Source organism: Hemiscyllium ocellatum, chromosome 5 (genome assembly GCF_020745735.1).
Source record: "Hemiscyllium ocellatum isolate sHemOce1 chromosome 5, sHemOce1.pat.X.cur, whole genome shotgun sequence".
Classification (NCBI taxonomy): domain Eukaryota; kingdom Metazoa; phylum Chordata; class Chondrichthyes; order Orectolobiformes; family Hemiscylliidae; genus Hemiscyllium; species Hemiscyllium ocellatum.
In genome coordinates this window covers 59,666,807-59,689,170 of record NC_083405.1, presented here as the reverse complement: position 1 = coordinate 59,689,170, position 22,364 = coordinate 59,666,807, and the positions used below count along the sequence as shown (strand labels likewise).

Sequence of the window (22,364 nt, the reverse complement as noted above, 5' to 3'; positions counted from 1 at the left end):
AGAGCAAGCATAGTGGTGAGTGCATATAACAAGTGAAATGGAGAATGTGGTGGAGACTGGGTGACAGCAACATTAAATACACAGCAATGACATCAGTGCAATGTCTTCTAGTTCCAGTGCAGAGGGAGGAGATACAATGTATTTCTATGTCTGATTGCATTGACGAGTTCTTTATCTGATTTGAAGAAGTGACCCAGAACTGTCCTCATTCGAATTTCTATGGCAACGAATAAGAGTTTTTTTTTCCTCAAGCTAATTTTATGTAAAATTGTTCAATTGTATGAGATTATCAATCTTTTATTCTGATTCATTTGGGTTCCTTTCCAATTGGGAAGTAATTTTCATAAGGAAAGATTTGGACTATTAATGTTCTGAGGTCATGAGTTTGAAATCCCCCCATGACAGATGGTGGAATTTAAATTCAATGAAACATATTTGGAATAAAAAACTGACTTAATTGTAATCACTGTCAATTGTTGTAAAAACCCATCGGTTTACTAATGATCTTTCAGCAACAAAATCTGCCTTCCTTACCCATTCTGGCCCACGTGGCACCAGATGAAAAGAAATGTGTTTAATTCCTTACAGCCAATAAATACTAGCTTAGCCAATAATGCCCGCATCCCATAAAACAAAATAAAACTTAACCAGTGAAGAAAGAAGCCTACCAGGCAAATTCAAACTTTGGCGCGTATAGCATTAGTTTAGCTAGTTTAGCTGAATCATAGGAACCATAAGCACAAGAGTTTTGATCCCTGCTCTCTGCCCAGTCATTTATTTCAGGAAAAAAATGTATAAAAGGTTTTGTTACTTGTGGACCAGTTTTTTTGATCGCTGTGATGACATTATGGCTTTAAGAGGCCTTATAATGAGGGGATATTTTGTCTTTTTTCTTAATAGAGAAAAGTCTGCTGAAATCCAATGAAATTAACAGTTATGAGGCCTTTTTTTTAAAAAAAGGTTGCGACAATAGAAGCAGCCTCAATGGGTGGGGTCAAGCTTCCAAAAAACCAGGATTTTTAGGTTTATTTTTCTGAAGTTATTGCTGGATATAGAAGCTGTTTTTCCTGTTTTTCCTCTTATAGCTAAAAGCTGGGGTGCTCTTCCTTCTGCTGGAATTGTATGTGAGGACAACCTATTTTACTGAATTTGCCTTTGCCAAGGATGTGTTTATAGGATGCTACTAAATGAGAAAAGTTTCTGTTTAGTAGTTAACAATCTATTATTCTGCAAGTTTTCTGTTAGAGTTAAATTATTCCAATTCCTGTTTTTTTTTTGCTGTCTTTTAAGATTAGCATAAGAATAAAGTGTGTTTTACTTCAAGACTGGTAGCTTGACCAATCAAATCTCATCCGGAATTCAACACCTGGCACTTGCTTTAAATTTTTTTTAAAAATTAGTATCTAGGCTATCTCCTTAACATACTTTGAGGGGTTTTGGTCTTGTCCATAGAAATACTATTTCCTCTCAGAAATATTATGTTGACATTAGGTAACAGCACAACTGAATTGCATTATGATATTCCACAGCATCTAATGACCTGCTAACACTCACTATCTAAACTAAGATATGAAGAATTACCACATGGCGAATATATTAAGGTTTCTCCACAACTATGATGTAATTTTGGCATAAATTTAAGATCAATGGTGGAAGCAACTGTTTATGTTGTTCTCCAGGAATTCTGAAAAATCTTTTGTTGTTTCTTTGATGGAAAATTGAGAAATTATGTGGAAATCTATTGTAATTATAAAATATGACAGTTCCTTCCACTGAACCACCATAATGAACTATTATGAAGAAGTGGAATAAAGATTTAGAGCCTCTTTATAATGAGTAGACTTGATATACTATGTAGCCCTTTGTTCCTATGAAAGGTTATCTTTCCACAACAGGAAAAGAACTGAGTACACATATTCATGGATTTTCCTAACGATCAAACTCATACTGCTTCACTTAGTTTTTGTTACGTAAAGACACTTTGTGAGATTGGTCTATAAACTGAAAGGCATTGAAATTGTTCAGTGTGTATTCATTGAATTGAAATCATTCCTTTTGGAGTTTGCTGTTCAGTGGCCACACACAGATATAATAATGAGATTTGTTTATTGAAACAGGATTGAGGTTCTAACAGTAAGATTTGTTCAATACAAAAGTAGCTCTAATTGAATTATTCATAATATCTGGATGTTTCTTCCAGCTTTCCTTTGCTGCAACTACCCCAGTCCTGGCTGATAAGAAGAAATATCCCAATTTCTTCCGGACAGTCCCATCAGACAATGCGGTCAATCCTGCAGTTGTCAAGTTCCTGAAGCATTTTCATTGGCGCCGGGTAGGAACGTTGACCCAAGATGTGCAGCGATTCTCTGAGGTATGTCTTCTTTACTCAAGATAAATATGCAAAAACCTAGTCAACACATGCTCAGTGTCAGCTGATGAATTTATAGATAAATATGTAATAGTGTAAGTTTATGTGGCTGTGTTGCCAGTGAGAAATTCAACACTCATGAAAATATTTATGTGATGTTGAGAAAGGTTGGTGATCTGTTCACCTTAAAAAGATGTTCTCATTTCCCTTTATTATTTCCGATTATAGTCTCTTGCATTAGTTTTTCACCTTAGATCATAAGAGATATTTTGTTGTAATTTTTATTGCAGGGACATAGAAGCACAAGGATGAATGATACCAATCGATTTTATTAATTAACAACAATCTATTAATCTGCTCCAAAACAAAATATGCACAGAAGGTACAATTTATATCAATAGATTTTCTCAGGGATATATTTCAATGGGTGAAGGTCATTTGAGTAATATTTATTCACGTGCATGAATGGCAGTGGACAATCTAACTCTGGAGAAGTTCATACTGTTTGTACATGCTGACTTTCTGTAGGAATAGCTGGGCAATCTCACCTTTGCCAAGCCTAAAGCATGGTTATGAATTCCAACCATCTTTATAGTGCCGTGACTGATTGAACTGAAGCAGTCAGTTTGTCACTATCATATTCCAAAGGTATTTAATCAGTATATATTGATATCTAGCTTAATTGTTTTGATAAATTTGCACATGAACTTGGAAAACTTTGGTCAGATCGTTTTACTTGTATTTATGTATATAGGTACATATTACATGTAATGCACACACTCCTGCAGCAAAACCAAGCTCTGCTCCAACCATTTAACAGTTAATTCTATTCAACCTACCCTCAATAAAACAAGATCAATGCTGGGAAGCCAAAAGGACATGTACAGGGTAAATCGCAGGAAACCTGTCATTTGATTGCATTAGCTTTACACTGGCATTGGAACCCAATAAAATCCATTGTCAAATTCACTTCTTTGAATTAACTGTTTTATTTGAATAAATTCTTAGCATGTCATTAACAGTGCAACATGATTGTCTATACAGCCAACAATTGGATGTGTCTATTATTACGTTATATAAATTCAAATCAGAATGCATAATATGTTTGCAAGAGTACAGAATGAGAAGGAATTTGGAGCAGAAATGAACTTAATTACTGAATGAACATAGTTCAAAACATCGTGATTGTACACTTGGTTAAATCTGAAAATTCAGAATTATTTTCCTCCATGTACAAAATAAAAAGCAATGCAACTAATACAAGCCAGTGACCACTGCCTGCAAGTGCTTAATTTCTAACAACCAATAGAACCTCTTCAAGACTTGTCCACTAAGCCTTTGTTCATTATTGAAGTTGGTACATGGGTGCGAACAGCACGTTATGGCAATATGAAGAGAACTTAACGGGGTAGAATTAGAACATAGAACATAGAACATTACAGCGCAGTACAGGTCCTTCAGTCCTCGATGTTGTGCCAATCTGTGAAACCAATCTGAAGCCTATCAAACCTATACTATTCTATTTTCGTCCATATGTCTATCCAAATACCATTTAATTGCCCTTAAAGTTGGCAAGTCTACTACTGTTGTAGGCAGTGCATTCCATGCCCCTACTACTCTCTGAGTAAAGAAACTACCTCCGACATCTGTCCAACATCTATCACCCCTCAATTTAAAGCTATGTCCCCTTGTGCTAACCTTCACCATCTTAGGAAAAAGGCTTTCACTATCCACCCTATCTAACCCTCTGATTATCTTATATGTCTCAATTAAGTCACCTCAACTTTCTTCTCTCCAATGAAAACAGCCTCAAGACCCCCAGTCTTTCCTCATAAGACCTTCCCTCCACCCCAGGCAGCATCCTAGTAAATCTCCTCTGAACCCTCCACAAAGCTTCCACATCCTTCCTACAATGCAGTGACCAGAATAGTACACATAACTCCAAGTGCGGCCACACCAGAGGTTTGTACAGCTGCAGCATGACCTCATGTTTCCAAGACTCCATCCCTATCCCAATAAAAGCTACCACCGTCTGCCTTCTTAACAAACCTATCAACCTGAGTGGCAACTTTCAGGGATCTATGTACAGGGAAATCGAGAGCCCTCTGCTGTTCTACACTATCAAGAATCTTACCATTAGTCCAGTACTCTGCATTCCTTTTGCTCCTTCCAAAGTGAATCACCTCATACTTTTCTGCATTAAGCTCCATTTGCCACCTCTCAGCCCAACGCTGCAGCTTATCTATGTCCCTCGGTAACTGCAACATCCTTCAGCACTATTCACATCTCCACCGACTTCAGTGTCATCTGCAAATTTACTAACCCATCCTTCTAAGCACTTGTCCAGGTAATTTATAAAAATGATAAGCAGCAGTGGACCCAAAACAGATCCTTGTGGTACACCACTAGTAACTGAACTCCAGGATGAACATTTCCCATCAACCACCACCCTCTGTCTTCTTTCAGCTAGCTAACTTCTGATACAAACCACTAAGTCACCTTCAATCCCATGCCTCCATATTTTGTGTAATATCAAATGCCTTACTGAAATCTATATTCACCACATCAACTGCTTTACCCTCATCCACCTCTTTGGTTACCTTCTCAAAGAACTCAATCAGGTTTGTGAGGCATGACCAACCCTTCATAAAATCATGTTGACTATCCCTGATCAACTTATTGTTTTCTAGATGATTATAAATCATATCCCTTTTAACCCTTTTCAACACTTTACTCACAATCAAAGTAAGGGTCACTGGTCTTTAATTCCCAGGGTTGTCTCTAATTCCTTTCTTAAACAAGGGGACAACATTTGCTATCATCGAGCCTTCTGGCACTATTCCTGTAGACAATGATGACATAAAGATCAAAGCCAAAGGCTCGGAAACCTCCTCCCTGGCTTCCCAGAGAATCCTAAGATAAATCCCATTCAGGCTAGGGGAATTATCTATTTTTATACTTTCCAGAATTGCTAACACCTCCTCCTCGTGAACCTCAATCCCATCCAGTCTAGTAGCCTGAGTCTCAGTTTTCACCTTGACAACATTGCCTTTTTCTGGTGCACCAGAATATATATAAATATATAAATAAATATTCATTTGGTGCTTCCCCTACATCCTCTGACTCCACACACAACTTCCACTACTATCCTTGATTGGCTCTAATATTACTCTTGTCATTCTTTTATTCCTGATAAACCTATAAAACATCTTTCCTTGATCCTATCTGCCAATGACTTTTCATGTCCCCTCCTGGACTTCTTAACTCTTTCTTTAGGTCTTTCCTGGCTAACTTGTAACTCTCTACAGCCCTAAGTGAGCCTTCACATCTCATCTTAACATAAGCTGCTTTCTTCCTCTTGACAAGAGATTCAATTTCCTTAATGAACCATAGCTCCCTCCCTCAACAAATATCTCCCTGCCTGACAGGTACATACTTATCAAGGACCCACAGTCACTGTTCCTTGAATAAGCTTCACATTTGTCTTGTGCCCATCCCCTGCAGTTTACTTCCCCATCCTATGCATCCCAAATCTTGCCTAATCACATCGTAATTGCCTTTCCCCAGCGATAACTCTTGCCCTGTGGTATATACCTATGCCTTTCCATCACTAAAGTAAACATTACCGAATCGTGGTCACTATTAACAAATTGCTCACCTACCTCCAAATCTAACACCTAGCTGGACTCATTACCCAGCATCAAATTTAATGTGACTTTGTCACTTGTTGGCCTGTCTACACACTGTGCTAGGAATCCCTCCTACACACATTTGACAAAAACTGACCCATCGAAAGTACTTGAACTATAGTATTCCAAGTTAATGTTTGGAAAGTTAAAGCCTCCTTAACAACGACCAAGTTGCTACTGCTCCTACCCAGAATTATCTTTGTTATCCTTTCATCTATGTCTCTGGAACTATTCAGAGGATGATGGAAAATTCCCAACAGGGGACCTCTCCCTTCCTGTTTCAGACCTCAGCCCATACTACCTCAGTAGATGAGTCCTCAAACAACCTTTCTGTCATCCTAATACTGTCCTTGACTAACAATGCCTCCTCCTCCTCCATCCCCCACCACCCCCACCCCCCCCCCCCCCACACACACACACACACACACATACACACAATTTACCATCTTCTCTGTTCTTACTGAAACCTCCATTCCAGTCCCTGTTCTACCCATGTCTCCCAAATGGCCACAAAACCCATGCTGCAAGTTCACCCACCTTATTCTAGGTGCTCCTGGCATTGAAGTTGACACACTTCAAACCAACTTCTTGCTTGCAGGTGCCCTCATGTGACCTTGAAAACCTATTTCGGACCTCAAAAACTTTCAACCTTCTGTATACCCGAACTACAATTTGGGTTCCCAACCCCCTGCTAAATTAGTTCAAAACCACCCTGAAAGCATTAGCAAACATCCCCCCCCCCTCTCCCCACCCCAGGATATTGGTACTTCTCTGGTTCAGGTTAATATTATCCTGATTGTAGAGGTCCCATCTACCCTTGAAAGAGCCCCAGTTATCCAAGAATCCAAAGCTCTCCCTGCTGAACCATTCCTCTAGTGACGTGTTCAATTCCTCTCTCTCCTTATTCCTTACCTCGCTAGCACGTGGCATGAGCAACAAACCAGATATAACAACTCGGTTTGTCCTAGCTCCAAGTTTCCATCCTAGCTCCCTGAACTTTTGCCTTAAATCCTATCTCTCTTCCTACTTATGCTGTTGGTGCCTATGTGAACCAAAACGTGGGGCTGGTCCCCCTCCCCCTCCCCCTCAAAGATCCCAAAAACGTGATCAGACATTACGAACCCTGGCACCTGGGGCGCAACACACCAGCTGTGAGTCTCTCTCATCTCCACAAAACCTCCTCTCTGTCCCCCTATCTATGGACTCCCCAATGACTAATGCTTTGCTCCTCTCTTCTCTTCCCTTCTGAGCAACCAGGACAGACTCTGTGCCAGAGACCTGTGCGCCATTGCTTACCCCAGTAGGTTGTTCCCCCTCAACAGTATCCAAACTTGTTGTTGAGGGGAACGGCCACAGGGGTTCCCTACACTGCCTGCCGGTTCCCTTTCCATTCCCTGATGTAGCCCATCTAATTTCTTCTTGCACTTGAAGTGTGACCTCTTCCCTGTAACTCCTTTCAGTATCCCCTTCCACCTCCCGAATGATCAGAAGTTCATCCAGCTCCAGCTTCAGCTCCCTAATGCGATTTTCAAGGAGCTGGTGTTGGGTGCACTTCCCACAGATGTAGTCAGCAGGGACACTAGTGGTGACTCTTACCTCCCACATTCTGCAGGAGGAACATTCAACCGCTCTAACTGCCATTCCCACTACTATAAATTCCCAAAGAGACTCTTGAAAATGAAAACAAAACTTGTCCACTTACTAATCTGGCACACAGATCCTTTTTTTTGTTTAGAGGAGGAGGATGGGTGGGAGGCACTACCCGAGTAGTGTTTCAGGTAAAGCAACTGCCCGAATATAAAGCCTCACTTACCCAGCAGTCCCATGTCTACTCTTGCTCAATGTCTGCCCCGCCTATACACGCGGTAAGTTTTTACACTTTAAATTTATCTGCCCGTCGGATCACTGGTCATTGCTGTAGCTCCTCCCACTTCAACTGCAGCCGAGAAAATGATGACCGCTGAACCGTCAAGGCAAGTTTGTATACCCTAAATTTACCTTCGCCTCAGGCCTCTGGTCCTTGCAGTTTCTCCTCCCACTTCAAATGCTGCTGAAAAACTTAAGGAAGATTACTATCCAAGACAGGTGTTGTGTAAAGTAATGTCCTCAGTTTGAGGATTTCCGAACCACATTGGCAGATAATGCACAGAAGAACATAAGAAAATGTGCTCAGAAGACCACAACGCCAGCCACAAGGTAGAATTCTAGTTGTCAAAATGGTAGAAAAGTAGCATTAAATTAACTGTTGGTAGTAACCATTGGATGAATTTGTTGAGTTCTCCTCAAAGATTAACTGGGCAAACCCCATCCAGCCTTCCCCCCAACTTTTACAACTTCTCTCCGTTGACTTCTAATGCATTTGCCTTTAGCTATGCATGGTTCACCAGGGTTCCCTGGTGAGTTGCCTGATTCTCACTGCCTGGCATCCATTTGTTATCTTGATGAGTATTTATCCTTCACGTAGTAAACATAAAGCCATATCATCTGCCCATTTTCTCTTGCCAATTATAGGACTTTACTGTCTAAAAACTAGAATAATGTTTGCCTTTATTTCAAGAGTCAACACTTCAAAAGTACTTCATTGGTGGTAATGCATTTCAAGAATGTAGTATGAACTATACGGTAAATCCTTTGTATCCATGAAATGACGAACCACAATTTCGTTTATCCACACCAAAATATGATTCACAACAAAAATCAAGATCAGCAGGCAGACATCACATCTCTGTGATTTTTAATCTACTTTTAAATTAGCTCAGAACTTGGAAATTTCATCAATCATAGGGTTTCTCAGGAATGGAACTCAGAGGAACGACTGTAAAATACATTTTTTGTCTGCATTGCAATCTTGGTGTCTATGAAATCCTGGGGAAGAAGCATTCAGCATCAGAATTGCATTTGTATGGATACCTTCTAGACTCTTTTTCAATTGGCATATATGTATGGTAGCCTTAAGTGGACAAAATGTATAATACAACTTTCAATGCACTACACACCTCCCTTTCTTTAAAGAAAAAAGGCAACTATTCAGAAATGTTCCATTATCCAGGGCAGGTGGGTCCTGAACCTGGGCCTTCTGTTCCAGAGAAAAAGGCATTGTACTATGAAACCCAATCAGTGCCCTTCCTAGTAAATGAGAGGCACAGCATGTTTGAGTAGCTCATTTCCAGAAGTATATACTCTACATAAATTTAAATATAAAACAAACACAAAGAACACTGGAGAAACTCAGCAGGTCTGAAATCATCTGAAGAAAGAGAAACAGAGTCAACATTTCGAATTGGGTATGACTCTTCTGCAGAGACTGTGAGTTCAGTACTATGAAGCATGTGGCAGAACAAAATCCCACCTGCACCAAAATGATCATTTGTACAATAGACAGATAGCATAAAGGGTTCCCTTCACCATCACATTCAGAGGTGTGACTTAGCTATTTCTCTGAATTCCTGGCCTTCATAGTCTAATAACCTCTTACTTGATTATTCACACAACTAATCTTGAACTTTCTTAACTTCAAATAATCTCTTCAGGATTCTAACCAAACAGTTGCATCTGCCATTTTCAAACTAAGATGCTGTTACTGAGGTAACCTATTTACAAAATCTCACCAAGTTCTCCTTTCTCCAAGAGAAACTGTTCTTCCATCTGATGTCATTCAGGTCTTCTGAGGACTGAATCAAAAGCTTTCCAATCAATGAGTTTTTTTTAACCTAAACAAAAGTACTCAATTTTTCTAAACCAAAAGCAAGCGAATGCCTTTCAATGTTTGCTCTTTCTAATTTCTTGCATTGTGAGAGTTTTACAAACTCACATTATCACTCCAGAGCAGCCCTCTGAGTCAGCTACTCTATAACACACACTGCTTTAAAACCAGGTCTCCAAAAAATTAGTTAGCAAACCCTCTCATGCACATTTACCCAGCCCCATAAGCCACTGGTTCAAAATTCAAATCCTAAAATGAATGATATTGATGTTTATATAAAAATCACACCTTGCGTCACAGCACACATGTTGGTTTAAGCTCAACAAAAGGGCAATGTCTTGACTAATCAGTCAATTAACTTGGTGTCAAATTTAGCAAAGCTTGAGAGCTAAGTAAAAAAAAACCAAAGAACTGCAGATACTAGAAATCAGACACAAAAATAGAAATTGCTGAAAACACTCAGCAGGTCTGGTAGCATCTGTGGAGAGAAAGCAGAGTTAATCTTTCAGATTCAGTGATCTTTCTTCAGTTAATATTAAGTGGTACTTTCTTCTAAATGACATTTCTACTAATCAGAGTCCATTTGTGAACCAATCAGTACTCCCATATGGTCCAAGTGTTGTTTCCCCTTTACTTTGATGCTTTTTGCAAATTGGCGTAATAAGTGCAAGATGAGAAACATTGACAAATTGTAGCTTTTTTCAGCGGTAGTCATGTGAATTGATGACCATTGATTTTAAGTAATTAAAAATTGTAACATCTATCTTTCTCCCTTTTATTTCTCCTTTGTTTGCTCATGTATTGTATGTGTCATAACTGACACCACCAGCTACTTGCCCCCAAAAAATATTTCTTGGTTTTGAACACATTATATGTGAAACCCTCCTTGAATCCTAAAGATTTGGTGTGGATCATTTTCACAAATTGAACATCAGAAAAAGTTTTTGGGACAATAAACCACTTTTGTAAAGGGAGCAGAAAGAGAAGATTAAGAAAAGTTGAAACCACCTCTGTTCTGAACAGAAGAGGAGGAACACAAAAGTAAAACTAAAATCATCTCTCCTTTTCATCCATGACATTGTACATGTCACATTTTTCAAGTTATGCACATATTTCTTGACTTCTCCATTAGCCTTGCCACTCCAGTGGGATTTTTTTGATGAGTGAAGCCCAGCTAACTTGCAAATTTACTGAACTAATCACTCTGAATGGGTTACACCGTCACTTCTCACCATTCCAATCCAGGCAAACATCTTCAAACTTTGGGTTGGCTACTTTTGTTGAATTAGATGTACTATTTCTACTCTTTCCAGATTGTCTGGTCTGTTATACGGCTATAGAAATCTTAAGTGAGCAAAATGTATAATGCCCAGTTGTTATGTAGTTTAAATTTAAATTCTGTGGGTAAAATCTTACCAGACTCGAAACAATGAGGGTCATGGTAAGATGAGGCCCAGAATTGGGAGAGATATTTGGTGAGATAGATCCCAATGTTGAGATTATGTTGCCACAACTTGTTCACTTTCTCAAGTGGCATGGTGTGATTCTTGATAAACAGCAGTGAGTTCCCAATTGATTGTTATTATTGCTCCCAATGGGTTGCAATCTTACCAAACTCGCCATACAAATTAGTCATTGAGAAAATTCAACATAGAAAACAAAGTGGGTTTCAACTCCCTGCTGTTCCAAAAGATCTCCACATTGAACACTGGGCATCAACATCTTTGGCACGTTCCATAGGCACAAGCTGTTTGCAATCCAAATTCATAGACATTGGCATCCGAAATTCAACATCCTCAAAGAACCCTCATGGTACATCTCCAACCTACTTCCAGTCTCCTGAATCACAGTGATGCACTTCGGGCTGCTGTGGTAAATATAATCATAATTTTGAGCAGGTTGCTTTGCACCCAGGGAGACACATCCAGCTCTTAGGCTTGACCAGACTGCATCTCCAGGCTCTTCACTCGCTTTCAAAGCACTCACTCACTCTGAGCCTAACCGGATGCTCACAGTTTCCTTGCCTTGCCTTTATGCACACTGCCCCTTTAGCAAGAGATACCAGGCTCATATTACTACCACCTAGTGCAGCCATTTAGTGCAGAAACAAAGTCAGGAATCTTGTCATGGTTGTCAGCAGGCCTTGAGGGATAACCTCCGATATGTGTAACTGAGGGTGGTATGGGGGCTCTGTGATTAGGTGCCTCACAGCACCAGGGACCTGGGTTCGATTCTACCCTCGGTGACTGTCTATGTAGAGTTTGCACATTCTCCCTGTGTCTGTGTGGATTTCCTCCTTGTGCTCCATTTTTCTCCCACAGTCAAAAGGTGTGCAGGCTAGGTGGATTGGCTATGCTAAATTTCCCAGAGTGTCCAGGAATGTGCAAACTAGGTGAATTAGCCATGGAGAAATTTGGAGTTATAGGAATGGGTTAGGTGTGTTGTTCTGGGTAGGATGCTCTTCAGAGGTTTGGTATGGACTCAATGGGCTGAATGGCCTGCTTCCATACTATAGGGATTCTATGATTCTATTCTATGACATGTCTACACCCTGCTTAGGATGTCAAATTGAGCATCCATTGTTTATAAGGGGGTGAGGAGTTGAATGATGAGCAGCATACTGACTCTGTTGCCTCTTTCTGCCCTATTGTGGGCTGCTTTGTTTCTTAAATGAGCAAGAGGCAGGTACTATAGGACATGTTACTAGGTGGCACAGCTAGGACTATTGATGCAATTGGGGAGATTTCCTGCGTGAGTGCATGCAGGATTAGTTGTGTCACAATTTGGGCTGGATGAAGGCTATTAGGGAACTAGTCAAAAAGCGTGACACTGGAAAAACACAGCCAGTCAGGCAGTATCTGAGGAGCAGTAGAGTCGATGTTTTGAACATAAGCTCTTCATCAGGGAAGCAGTTGTGAACATTAGTGAGAGTGGTGCAGCATGAGTCTAGGTGGGAGCTTGTCCAGTAGCAGAGAGAGATTCAGTATGAGGTATCAGAGAGAGGATGGTGTGGAGTGGAGTGAAGAGGGACATTGGCCTTCTTCTCACCATGCTGCGTATTCTCCCAGATGACTGAGACTGCTGTAACCTGGGTGATAACCTTGCAGTAGGCTGGCACTGTTGTGTGCCATGGCCTCCACTGTTGCTCCTGGGCAGAGGGGATATCCTCACTCTGCACTATTCCATTGAGCTGGAGTTCCAGGAATGTGCCCAAAAAGCGAGCCACTAATTACCCCCTGTCTGCAAACTCGGGCAAACATCAGGGACCGTGCAGAACAGTTCTGGATTGACGCCATTTGTCCTGGTGACAACAGCATTTTAAAAATAACGCCTTCAGCAGGAATTCCAGTCAATTTCAAGATCTTCAGTGAGTGAACAGTTGTTCCAGGAAAAGCACACGACAAGACGGAGCAAAAAACAGATTTGATTCCCGCCGTGAGAACTCAAATATCACTGAGTTCCACAAACTTGGGAAGACATGATGAGAAAATTTGCTCAGGGATAGCTTGACAGTGAGAATCATTCTGCTAAACCTGACATGACCTGCAGTTTGCCAAAAAAAATTGTAAGTTTCAGCTCTGTGTGTCTTTATTTAATTAAATGTACCAATTGAGATTATCGCTTTATTCAATTCATTATGTGAATTGTGACACAAATCTTCAGTTAATTCAATCCTGCTCCCTTTCAATTCATTAACTCCACATCTTTTCTTTGCTTAATGTTGTTAAGGCTCTTTTACATTATTTAGTTTGTTTCTCCCTGCCATTGCCAACTTTATTAACTTATTTAATGCAGTTCTACATTGGGTCACCTGAAGGGCATTCATATCATGCATTTATTTCAATTGTTTTAGTAAATTCCATTATTATCTCCAACCTGCTATTACCTGATTTTGCAGCCCACTTTGTGTATTTGAGTTGTCTTAATTCAAATTCTTTGTCAGGCTGCTTTGCTTCTCGGGTTGTATCTTTCATACATGGCTTCAACTATACCCTTTAACATATATTTAACTTCAACAGTTCACTTGTTTAATTGCCAAATTCTGTACTTGCATTTATTTCAGGATTTTCTGATAAAGTCACAATGAATTCATGATGTTCTCATATTAATTTCATTAAAATATTCCAATATAATCAATCGTGATTATCACAGAATGGAAGACAACAATTGAAAGTTCATCTCACAGCAGTGCAAAAGTCCTAGAATTGTCAAATGAGTATTAATAAAATTTAAATTATACAGCATTGAGAAGCACGTACCTACTAAAGCATTGCCTAACATGTAGCATAGTTCCTATTGCAAAATTGTCATTCTTTGATTCACAATCAACATTTTACAAGGGACCTGTTGGTATCCAATATATTTTGCATTTGTTTGTTGAAAAATGATCTTTGTACTAGTTTGCTACTTGGTATCATTAGCTTTTGCCTGGCTGTGATAAATCTACACTTGGGACAAGTAAAAATTGATTTTAAACACATCCAAATGACATCTGTGCTAGTTTCAGAGACAGATGCCAGTACCAAAGAGAAAAGTAGGCTAGTAAATTTAATATAAACAAAATACACATGAAGTGTGTAGAAGTTAATGAACTACAAACTGTAATGTTTAACAATAAGACAAATGCAAGCATAAATCTATGTTGACCTAGGGAGAAAACGCAAGAAGAGTATGTAACAAGAAGTTATTATGTAGAATGTTATGTTAAGACATTTAGTTTTAAATAGGTTATGGAATCACAATATACAGTCTACATGCTGACATAATTTGCATATGTATGCATATTTTTTTTGTAACATCTCCTTCAGCAAGATTCCAACATTACAATGAGAGAAGTGCAATACTATGAAAAAAAGTTCAATTATGGTCTGGGACAGGTATATGGAAGTTTTCCAAGTTAGACCATTGCTTTCATTTGGTTATTTTTGCTCATCTATTTGGAAAGTCACTTGTAATATAAAATAGGGAGCAAAATATTTGAAAGCATATGGCACTTTTAAAACCATGAGCTGAAAATAATATGAGAGAATTTTGATTGAAAAGTTGTTTATCCTGAATATTTCTTTCAGGGGAAGTGACATTGTATTGAATGAAAATCTATCAGCCACCTAGTTTTGACATTCAGTAGCAGAAAGAAGTTATTACCGAGCTCCAAAACAATTACAATTGATCCTTCTTGCATATCATACCAGTTGCTATCTAGCTAACAAAGAATGATATTTCTCAAGGAATGCATTGATATGATTTGTATCATATCTCAAATTGGACAAACTAAAGAAAAACTTGCCGAGCTGGATATTGTCCAGTCTCACCTCTATCTCAGCTTATAATTGACATGAAAAGACATTAAAACTGCATATGTTTAGCAGTCAGAGCAGTTGTTGTTAAATGTTGGATGGAATTCTTAACAACAGAAAAACATCCTTGGAGTCGAAAGTCCACTTGAGCAGTGGGGCCAAACATGTGACATTAGGTCTGCTACCACTGTATATAATATTGGCTACTTCTTTCTAATGACCGAATTCATTACTAAAGATGAATTTCTAGGATTATAAAAATGTTTACATCATTTGAGCTATGACTTGAGGGTAATGACTAAGCCAATAGGTTGTAACTTCACACACCCAAGGCGGAATTTTATTTTTTTTAGTCTACTGTATATACTCGTGTATAGGTCAATCTCACATAAGTCGACTCCTTATTTTTGGCCAAAACTCTGGTATTTTTCATATGCCTCGACCATGTCTTCCCACTGTTGCCTGCGTTTCTTAGAAGTAGGCGTTCCATACAGTTGTGCTCTGAACGCATTGTAAAACTCACTCAAATGTAATAATGACCACAATTCTTTTTCCTTTGGTTGTTTATTGTCTTATATAGAGATCTGGCTCTTGTATGTCACTTTTTTGGCTCATGCCCTGCATGAATTTCATCCCCTCAAAACAATATCTCATGCACAAGTTGACCCCCTAATTTCAGCTGAATAAAATGGTCTTCAAAACTCGACCTATACACGAGTATATATGATCAGTGTGAAGGTAGGCCTAAAACTGTGACGTTCTTCAACTTGAGGAGGCAGGGAAGTGTTTTTACGTGATTGCTTTCTTCACAGCTAATTGCAAATTCAGGCACAATGAGAGCAAGCAAATTTTTTATGGGGAGGCAAGGAGGAAGCTTTGTCCATCTAGGACTTTCTGGGCTCTGTATTTAAAAGGCAGCTGGACAGCACTTGATTCTCTGCAACCCAAGAACATCAACTCAACTCAACAGGGGAATTCTATCACATAGGAATAGCAACAAGAATGTCAAAGTCATCCTGGACAGAAGTGGCATGGGTTAGTATCCGTGGATAGTTTTAGTAGGGCAAGAGAATGAATGATCTGCTGTGCTCCACCAGGGTATGCACCACTGTCTATTCAATGTTTCTTGCCCCTATGAGTCATCATTGTTATGTTGCTACTGCTTCGGACTGTCACAAACAAGACTGGGTTTCAGGTATCTCCAGGTGCTTCATGGGTATTCAATGTCTGTCACTTCATTGCAGCTATCAATGTCGTACTACTTAGCCACAGTGCCACTACCTTTCACGCACACAACAGTGTTCATGCATGAAACACAAAAGGGTTTAAAACACTCAACACCTTACACAAAACTATCACTGATCTATCCGCAGAACTAGGAGAACGTAGGATATCTTTTCACCGAAGTTTGTATGGGACAAAGGCATAACCACAAAAGCTTGCTGTGGGATAAGCACCTCTCAGGCGCCTCAGACACACAGATATATAATGTTTTATTGTTTCTCATCAGATATAGCTCTTTGATTATACTTCAATAACTCTTAATTCAGAACCCTTTAACACCTAAAGTAACCATAGATGTACTATGGTGAGAATGAGACTATTCAACACATTGTATCTATGTTGTCTCTTCAATTGAGAATCATTACCTACTGTCAATTTCCTGTTTTGTTTTCCCTATGCATACAGCATACATTGGTCTGGAGATTGACATCTCTATCTGTATTTATTAATCTGGGCAACAAACCCATCTACTCATGTGAATATCCCCTAACGCATCTATGTTCCTGCCAGAGAAGAATGTGCACAATAAGTACAAATAAACGCAGGTAGGGGATAGTTTGGGGGGAGGTGGGAGGGAGGAATGCCTGACATAAAAACATAAAAAGGTGGAATATAAAAGGGGAATAAGCTATTCATCCCATCAAGCTTGCTTCGCCATTAAATTTGATCAAGGTAGATCATCCAATTCTTCACCCCTCTCCTGCTTTCTGCCCAGACACTTTGATCCATTTAATCCTAAGCACTATATCTATATCTTCCTTGAAAGTCTTCAATGTTTTGACATCAACAGTATATAGTACCAATGAATTATATAGGCTCACCACTTTCTTGGTGAAGAAATTTCTCCTCATCCCAGTCCTAAAAGGCTCACCCCTTATCATTAGTCTGTGAACCCTGGTTCTGGACTCCCTGATCATCAAGAACATCCTTCCTGCATCTATCTGATCAAATTCTGTTAGAATTTTACAGTTTTATATGAGATCCTTGCTCATTCTTCTTAGCTTGAGTGAATAGAGTCTGACCCAGTTTCTCCCCATACATCAACCCACCGTCCCAGGAATAAATCTGGTAAACCTTTTTGCACTCCCTCAATAGCCAGAACTTCCTTCCATAAATAAGGAGATTAAAACCACATATAATACTCTAGGGTGGTCTTATCAATGCCTTGTACAGGTGCAGCAAGCCATCCCGTTCCTGTGCTAGAATTCTTTCAATATGAAGGCCAACACACCATTTGTCTTCTGCACCTCTGCTGCACCTGCATGTTTATCTTTAGTGAGTGGTGTACAAGGACACCCAAGCCTCATTACACCATCCACTTCCCCAAGGTATCACCATACAGATAGTACTTTGCTTGTGTGTTTTTGCCACTAAAGTGGAAAATCTCACATTTATCAACATTCTACTGCAGCTGCCATGTCCTTACCAATTGACATGTCTGAATTGCACGGAGGCTTCTCTGCATCCTCCTCACATCACACCCTCCCAGACAGCATTGTGTTTTGGCAAATTTGGACATATGGCACATATTTTCCTTAACTAAACCATTCCTATATATCGTGAATAGGTGAGGTCTAAGCACTGATCCCTGCAGCGTCACACTAGTCATTGCCGGCCACTCACAAAAAGACCCACCTATTTTTACTCCTTATTTCCTGTTTGCAGACCAGTTCTCTATCTATTTCAGAACACAATCTCCAATGTGGTTTCATTTTACATGCTAATATTTTATGTTGGACCTTATTGAAAGTTTTCTGAAAATCCAAGTTAACCACAACCACTGGATCTCCCTTATCCACTCGATTAGTTACACCCTCAAAGAATTCCAGCAGATGGGTCAAGCATCACTTCCCCCTCACAAGTCCACATTGACTCTGAGAGATAAGGCTCCTGAGCCCCGCTGAGAGCAAAGGGAACATGCCAGTGTTGAAGGGGAGGTTGGATATCTACAACATCTAGTGAGAAAACCTCCAATCTGCTTCACTCTACTGCAGGTCGAGCACCATCACCTTAATGAAACTTTGGGAAGAGTGGTGGCCTGTGACTCTAAAAAATCCTAATGATCTATTAGGCAGACTGCAGATCCCACTCCCAAACCAGGAAAAAAATAAGACTCTAGAACCCTGGCCAATCTGTACCAACCCCTTAATGCACACCACTGAGGAGGAACTGTCAGTGATCCCAGGCAATGCATTTTCAAGTGCTTCCTCCCCATCTCCACAAGCAGAGACACATACCTCAGTAGATGATCTATCCAGATTGGTTCAGGGTCAGATCTTGGATTGCACAACATTGATTGCAAGTAAAGGAGAAATAAACTGTTGACATCTCTGACATTTGGAGGACTGCTGGAGATTAGGCCTCTGCTGGGTCCAGTACAAATGATGAGCTTCCAGATTCAGCTATTCATGAGTTAACATAGAGTGAAGGAGAGAGGTGTCTGGCCAAGTTGTGTCTGCTGTCTTAGATCTGGAATGATGGAATGACTGGCAGCTCCCAGGAAGTGCCAGCCTAGCAGGACAGTGAGAACCTGCCAGGCGCCCACGGGGATTTCTCTTCATTACTTAAGCCATTGATGGCTGAGTGAGAGCAGGCTGATGGACTTTTACTTCCCTCCAGTGCCTTATCTTTACCTTTCAATGCAGCTAATAGGGACTACAATACTAGATTGTGTAATCTCTCATTGGAGGCTAACACTTGGAATCCAGGTATTATCTAATAAATCAATGCTACATGCCTCCAAGGCTAACATTTTCTTAGACCGGTTACACAATACTTTGGATGTAGTCTCACCGCAGGGCTTTGTTTTCCTGAAACGTGGTTTCTACATTTATGTTCTATTCTTTTTGCTTGTGTTATTGATTATTTTCTGTTCCTGCTTATGATAGTTTTGATAAAAAAGAAAAAGCCGCCATAGTCCTACTGGATCATAGTCATGTTCTCTCATAAGGGAGAGATAATTAATGGTGGTTTAACCTGAGGGTTACCACAGCTCAGGCAAGGGAATATCCTTCCTTAGCTGATATGGGAATTGAACCCACATTGTTTGCATCACAAAACAGCCACCCAGCCAACTGAACAAACCATCATCACCACTTCCCCTCCTGACATTTTGATGATGCGTATGTGTGGACCTCTCAATTTTCTTTGGACCTACACAGTTTCTTGCATTTGAACTTTTAGAAAATATCATATTCTACCCTTTTTTAGGTTTACTGTGGGGATGTAATATCTATTTTGCCTTTTTACATCATTTATCAATACTTCCTTGTGTCTTGACACTTACGTATGGTATATTATACAATATACTTATTACAGTGTCACATTTATTTGGAACATCAGCATATTTAAATATGCAGTGTTCTGGCCAATCTTCTACATCATTAGTGATTGGTTGATGTCTTAACATGGATTCCTGTGGGACATCAAGTGCTGAATTTTAAATTGTCAGATAGAGTGAGCAGGGAAGTGGATGTATTTGAAAATTAGGTTCCCTTGAGGGTGTTTCCTGAATTGTGTTTCCTCAGAATGCAATACAATTTTTAGAAAGTGGAACTTGCTTGTCTTCATCTCACAGCCCACTATGATCATTTGGGAGCTTGTTGAAGGGCCAGTGAGAGGCTAGGGAGTCAGGAGGTGAATTTTAAGTTCAAAATAAAATCGAAATAGTGAATAGTACCGCACAATGATCAGGATTATTGAAGGAAGTGCAAAGTTACCCCCAAACTGGAAAAAGGTGTATTACCATCGATTTTGTTGTGAGATTAGGCGCAGCATTATCTAGCTGCCATTTGGGTATTCTTTGAGCTTCTGGCACTCCACATTACTGCCTGCACGTTTGTGCAAAGCAGTAGCAAATCCTCTTATGGTGGCAACTGTCTTTATTGCTCCTGCTGTAACAGGCTTCTCCCTACAGAGATTAATGCTATTCATTGGACACTGAATGCAGCTCTGGCTCAATAGGATATCAAGATTGTGTTGCATTATACCTGAACCTAATTTGAAAATCAAAACCATTTCATCACGTTACATTACCTGTCATTAACCCTATTCTCTCTTTCCTTCCACTCAGCTGATTTCCTAACCAGACCAATGATTTGCCTTCAATGCTAACAGTAACTTTACAAAATGCTTCTGGAAGTCCAAATAAAGAAGAACTAAAGGTAGTTCCCTGCTCAATACTCATGCCACCTCTTCAAAAAAAAATCAATCAAATTCATTACATATGACCTACTTCTATAAATAGTTCTGTCTATCTGAGTTGAAAATTTTCCGAAGTCCCTAGAATTATGCACTAATCATTTCCTGAAAATAGAATATTAGGCTAATTAGATCTTTAATTTTATGGTTTCCTTCTTTCACCTTTCATAAATAGTACAGTGACATACACAATGTTCCAGTCTAAAGAAACAGTTCCCAATTTGAAACAAGTTTAGAAGATCATGGTTAGGTTACAGTGTTCCTATCTGCCTCTTTAAAAGTCTTAGAATAGAAACTATCTGGATCTTGAGATTTGTTGCTGTTGCTCCATTACTACTATCCTGTTTGTGTTAATTTTGCTAAATCTTTGTCTGTAATTCAATAAGTTCCCTCAGAATGTTTGTCACATTGACATCTTCCTCTCACGTATGAAATGTTTGCTTAGCTCAGTGTGGCTGTAACAACATTGTTAAAAACAACACTATTAGTAAACAGAGCATTCAACTTGATGAATGCTTTTACAGTTAAACTCAGTATCCAGGAGCACTTTAACTGCAGTATGAAATATCTATATGATTCACAATAATAATTCAACATCTTTCACACTCCTGAACTTTACCACAAAGAAAGACAAGAATTTCAAGGATCATAAGGCACACCAGCATCTTCAGTTCTCTGGTGGCTTGAACATATCTGTTCCTTTATTGTTTCATTGCTGAGTCATACCATTGGAAGATGATTACCAATGCATCAACTATCTCTACAGTCATTTCCTTCAACACTCTGTTGAAAACTTTCTAAGAATTCTGTCTCTACACACATAATTATAGACTGGTATTTTCCAGAGAACAGATATCAGACTAAGTGGTTCTTTAATTCCCTAATGATCCTACAGAAAATACACCTGGACTTAACATTATGCAAATAAAAACAGACCTTATTTACTGGCCAGTTTTGACTGTGATTATACATAGGCAGGAATTTCACTGTGATCTTCAGGATCCTAATGTTAGGGCAAAAGGAGGCCCTAAGCCTGCAGTTAGTGTTTGTCAAACTGGCTTAGCTATCAGTCTCCCTAATTGTCTGCCATCCATCTACAGACCTTGCCAACTTTGAAGCCTCAGCAGCACCATGGCGGAGACAGGCATAGGACTTCAAACCACCAACAGATAAGTCAAAAAATGATTCAGAGGTGAGTTTCAGACAGGAAACCCTCCATGGTAATTGGTGAGGCTATGCAAGGATTCCCTTCATTTCTATGGACCATGAAGTCTCTACCTACTACAGCTCATGGGTCTGCTGTAGAGAGAACTGCTCTATTGAGTTGACAGTCTCTCTGCACTGTAGGATTGGGCAAAATGCTAGTGTCCCTATTTGTCCTCTGCTACCACCTCCTAGCCCACCACATAAGGGCTAGTAACATTTTGCCCATTGTGTCAATAAAATGAATAAATCAAAACATTGCAGGAGTAACAGTTCAGTGAAATCAGTTATGCAAGCATTCAGCTATTATTGCAAACATATGCTTCTGATGCAGCATCATATTCTTATAAAGTAACATCTCTTCACAAATCTAATTTGAACATCCAGCACCAAACAGCACAGGTTTTGATAGCAATGATAAATACTATCAATGGACTAATTCCCAGGGAGAACTGTGAATGTTGAATTCCCACAGACAGGCATTCCATAAGTGGATAACCAAGTCATGATTTCCATCATATAGCCAAGGAGCAGGAAAGTTGACATTTCAGCAGGGCTCCTGCCCAAAACGTCGATTTTTCCTTCTCCTCAGATGCTGCCTGACCTGCTGTGCTTTTCCA

At 39.6% G+C, this 22,364-nt stretch overlaps 1 protein-coding gene across 1 annotated transcript in view; it reads left to right on the top strand.

Moving 5' to 3' along the window:
* The first annotated feature begins 1,584 nt into the window (after positions 1–1,584).
* The window catches only part of gabbr2 (gamma-aminobutyric acid (GABA) B receptor, 2), a 419,830-nt gene continuing 399,050 nt past the window's right edge, over positions 1,585–22,364 (top strand). Inside the window, exons 1-2 of the mRNA XM_060825690.1 lie at positions 1,585–1,620; positions 2,201–2,371. Coding sequence (XP_060681673.1) covers positions 1,585–1,620; positions 2,201–2,371 — 207 coding nt within the window. The remainder of the gene's footprint in view (positions 1,621–2,200; positions 2,372–22,364) is intronic.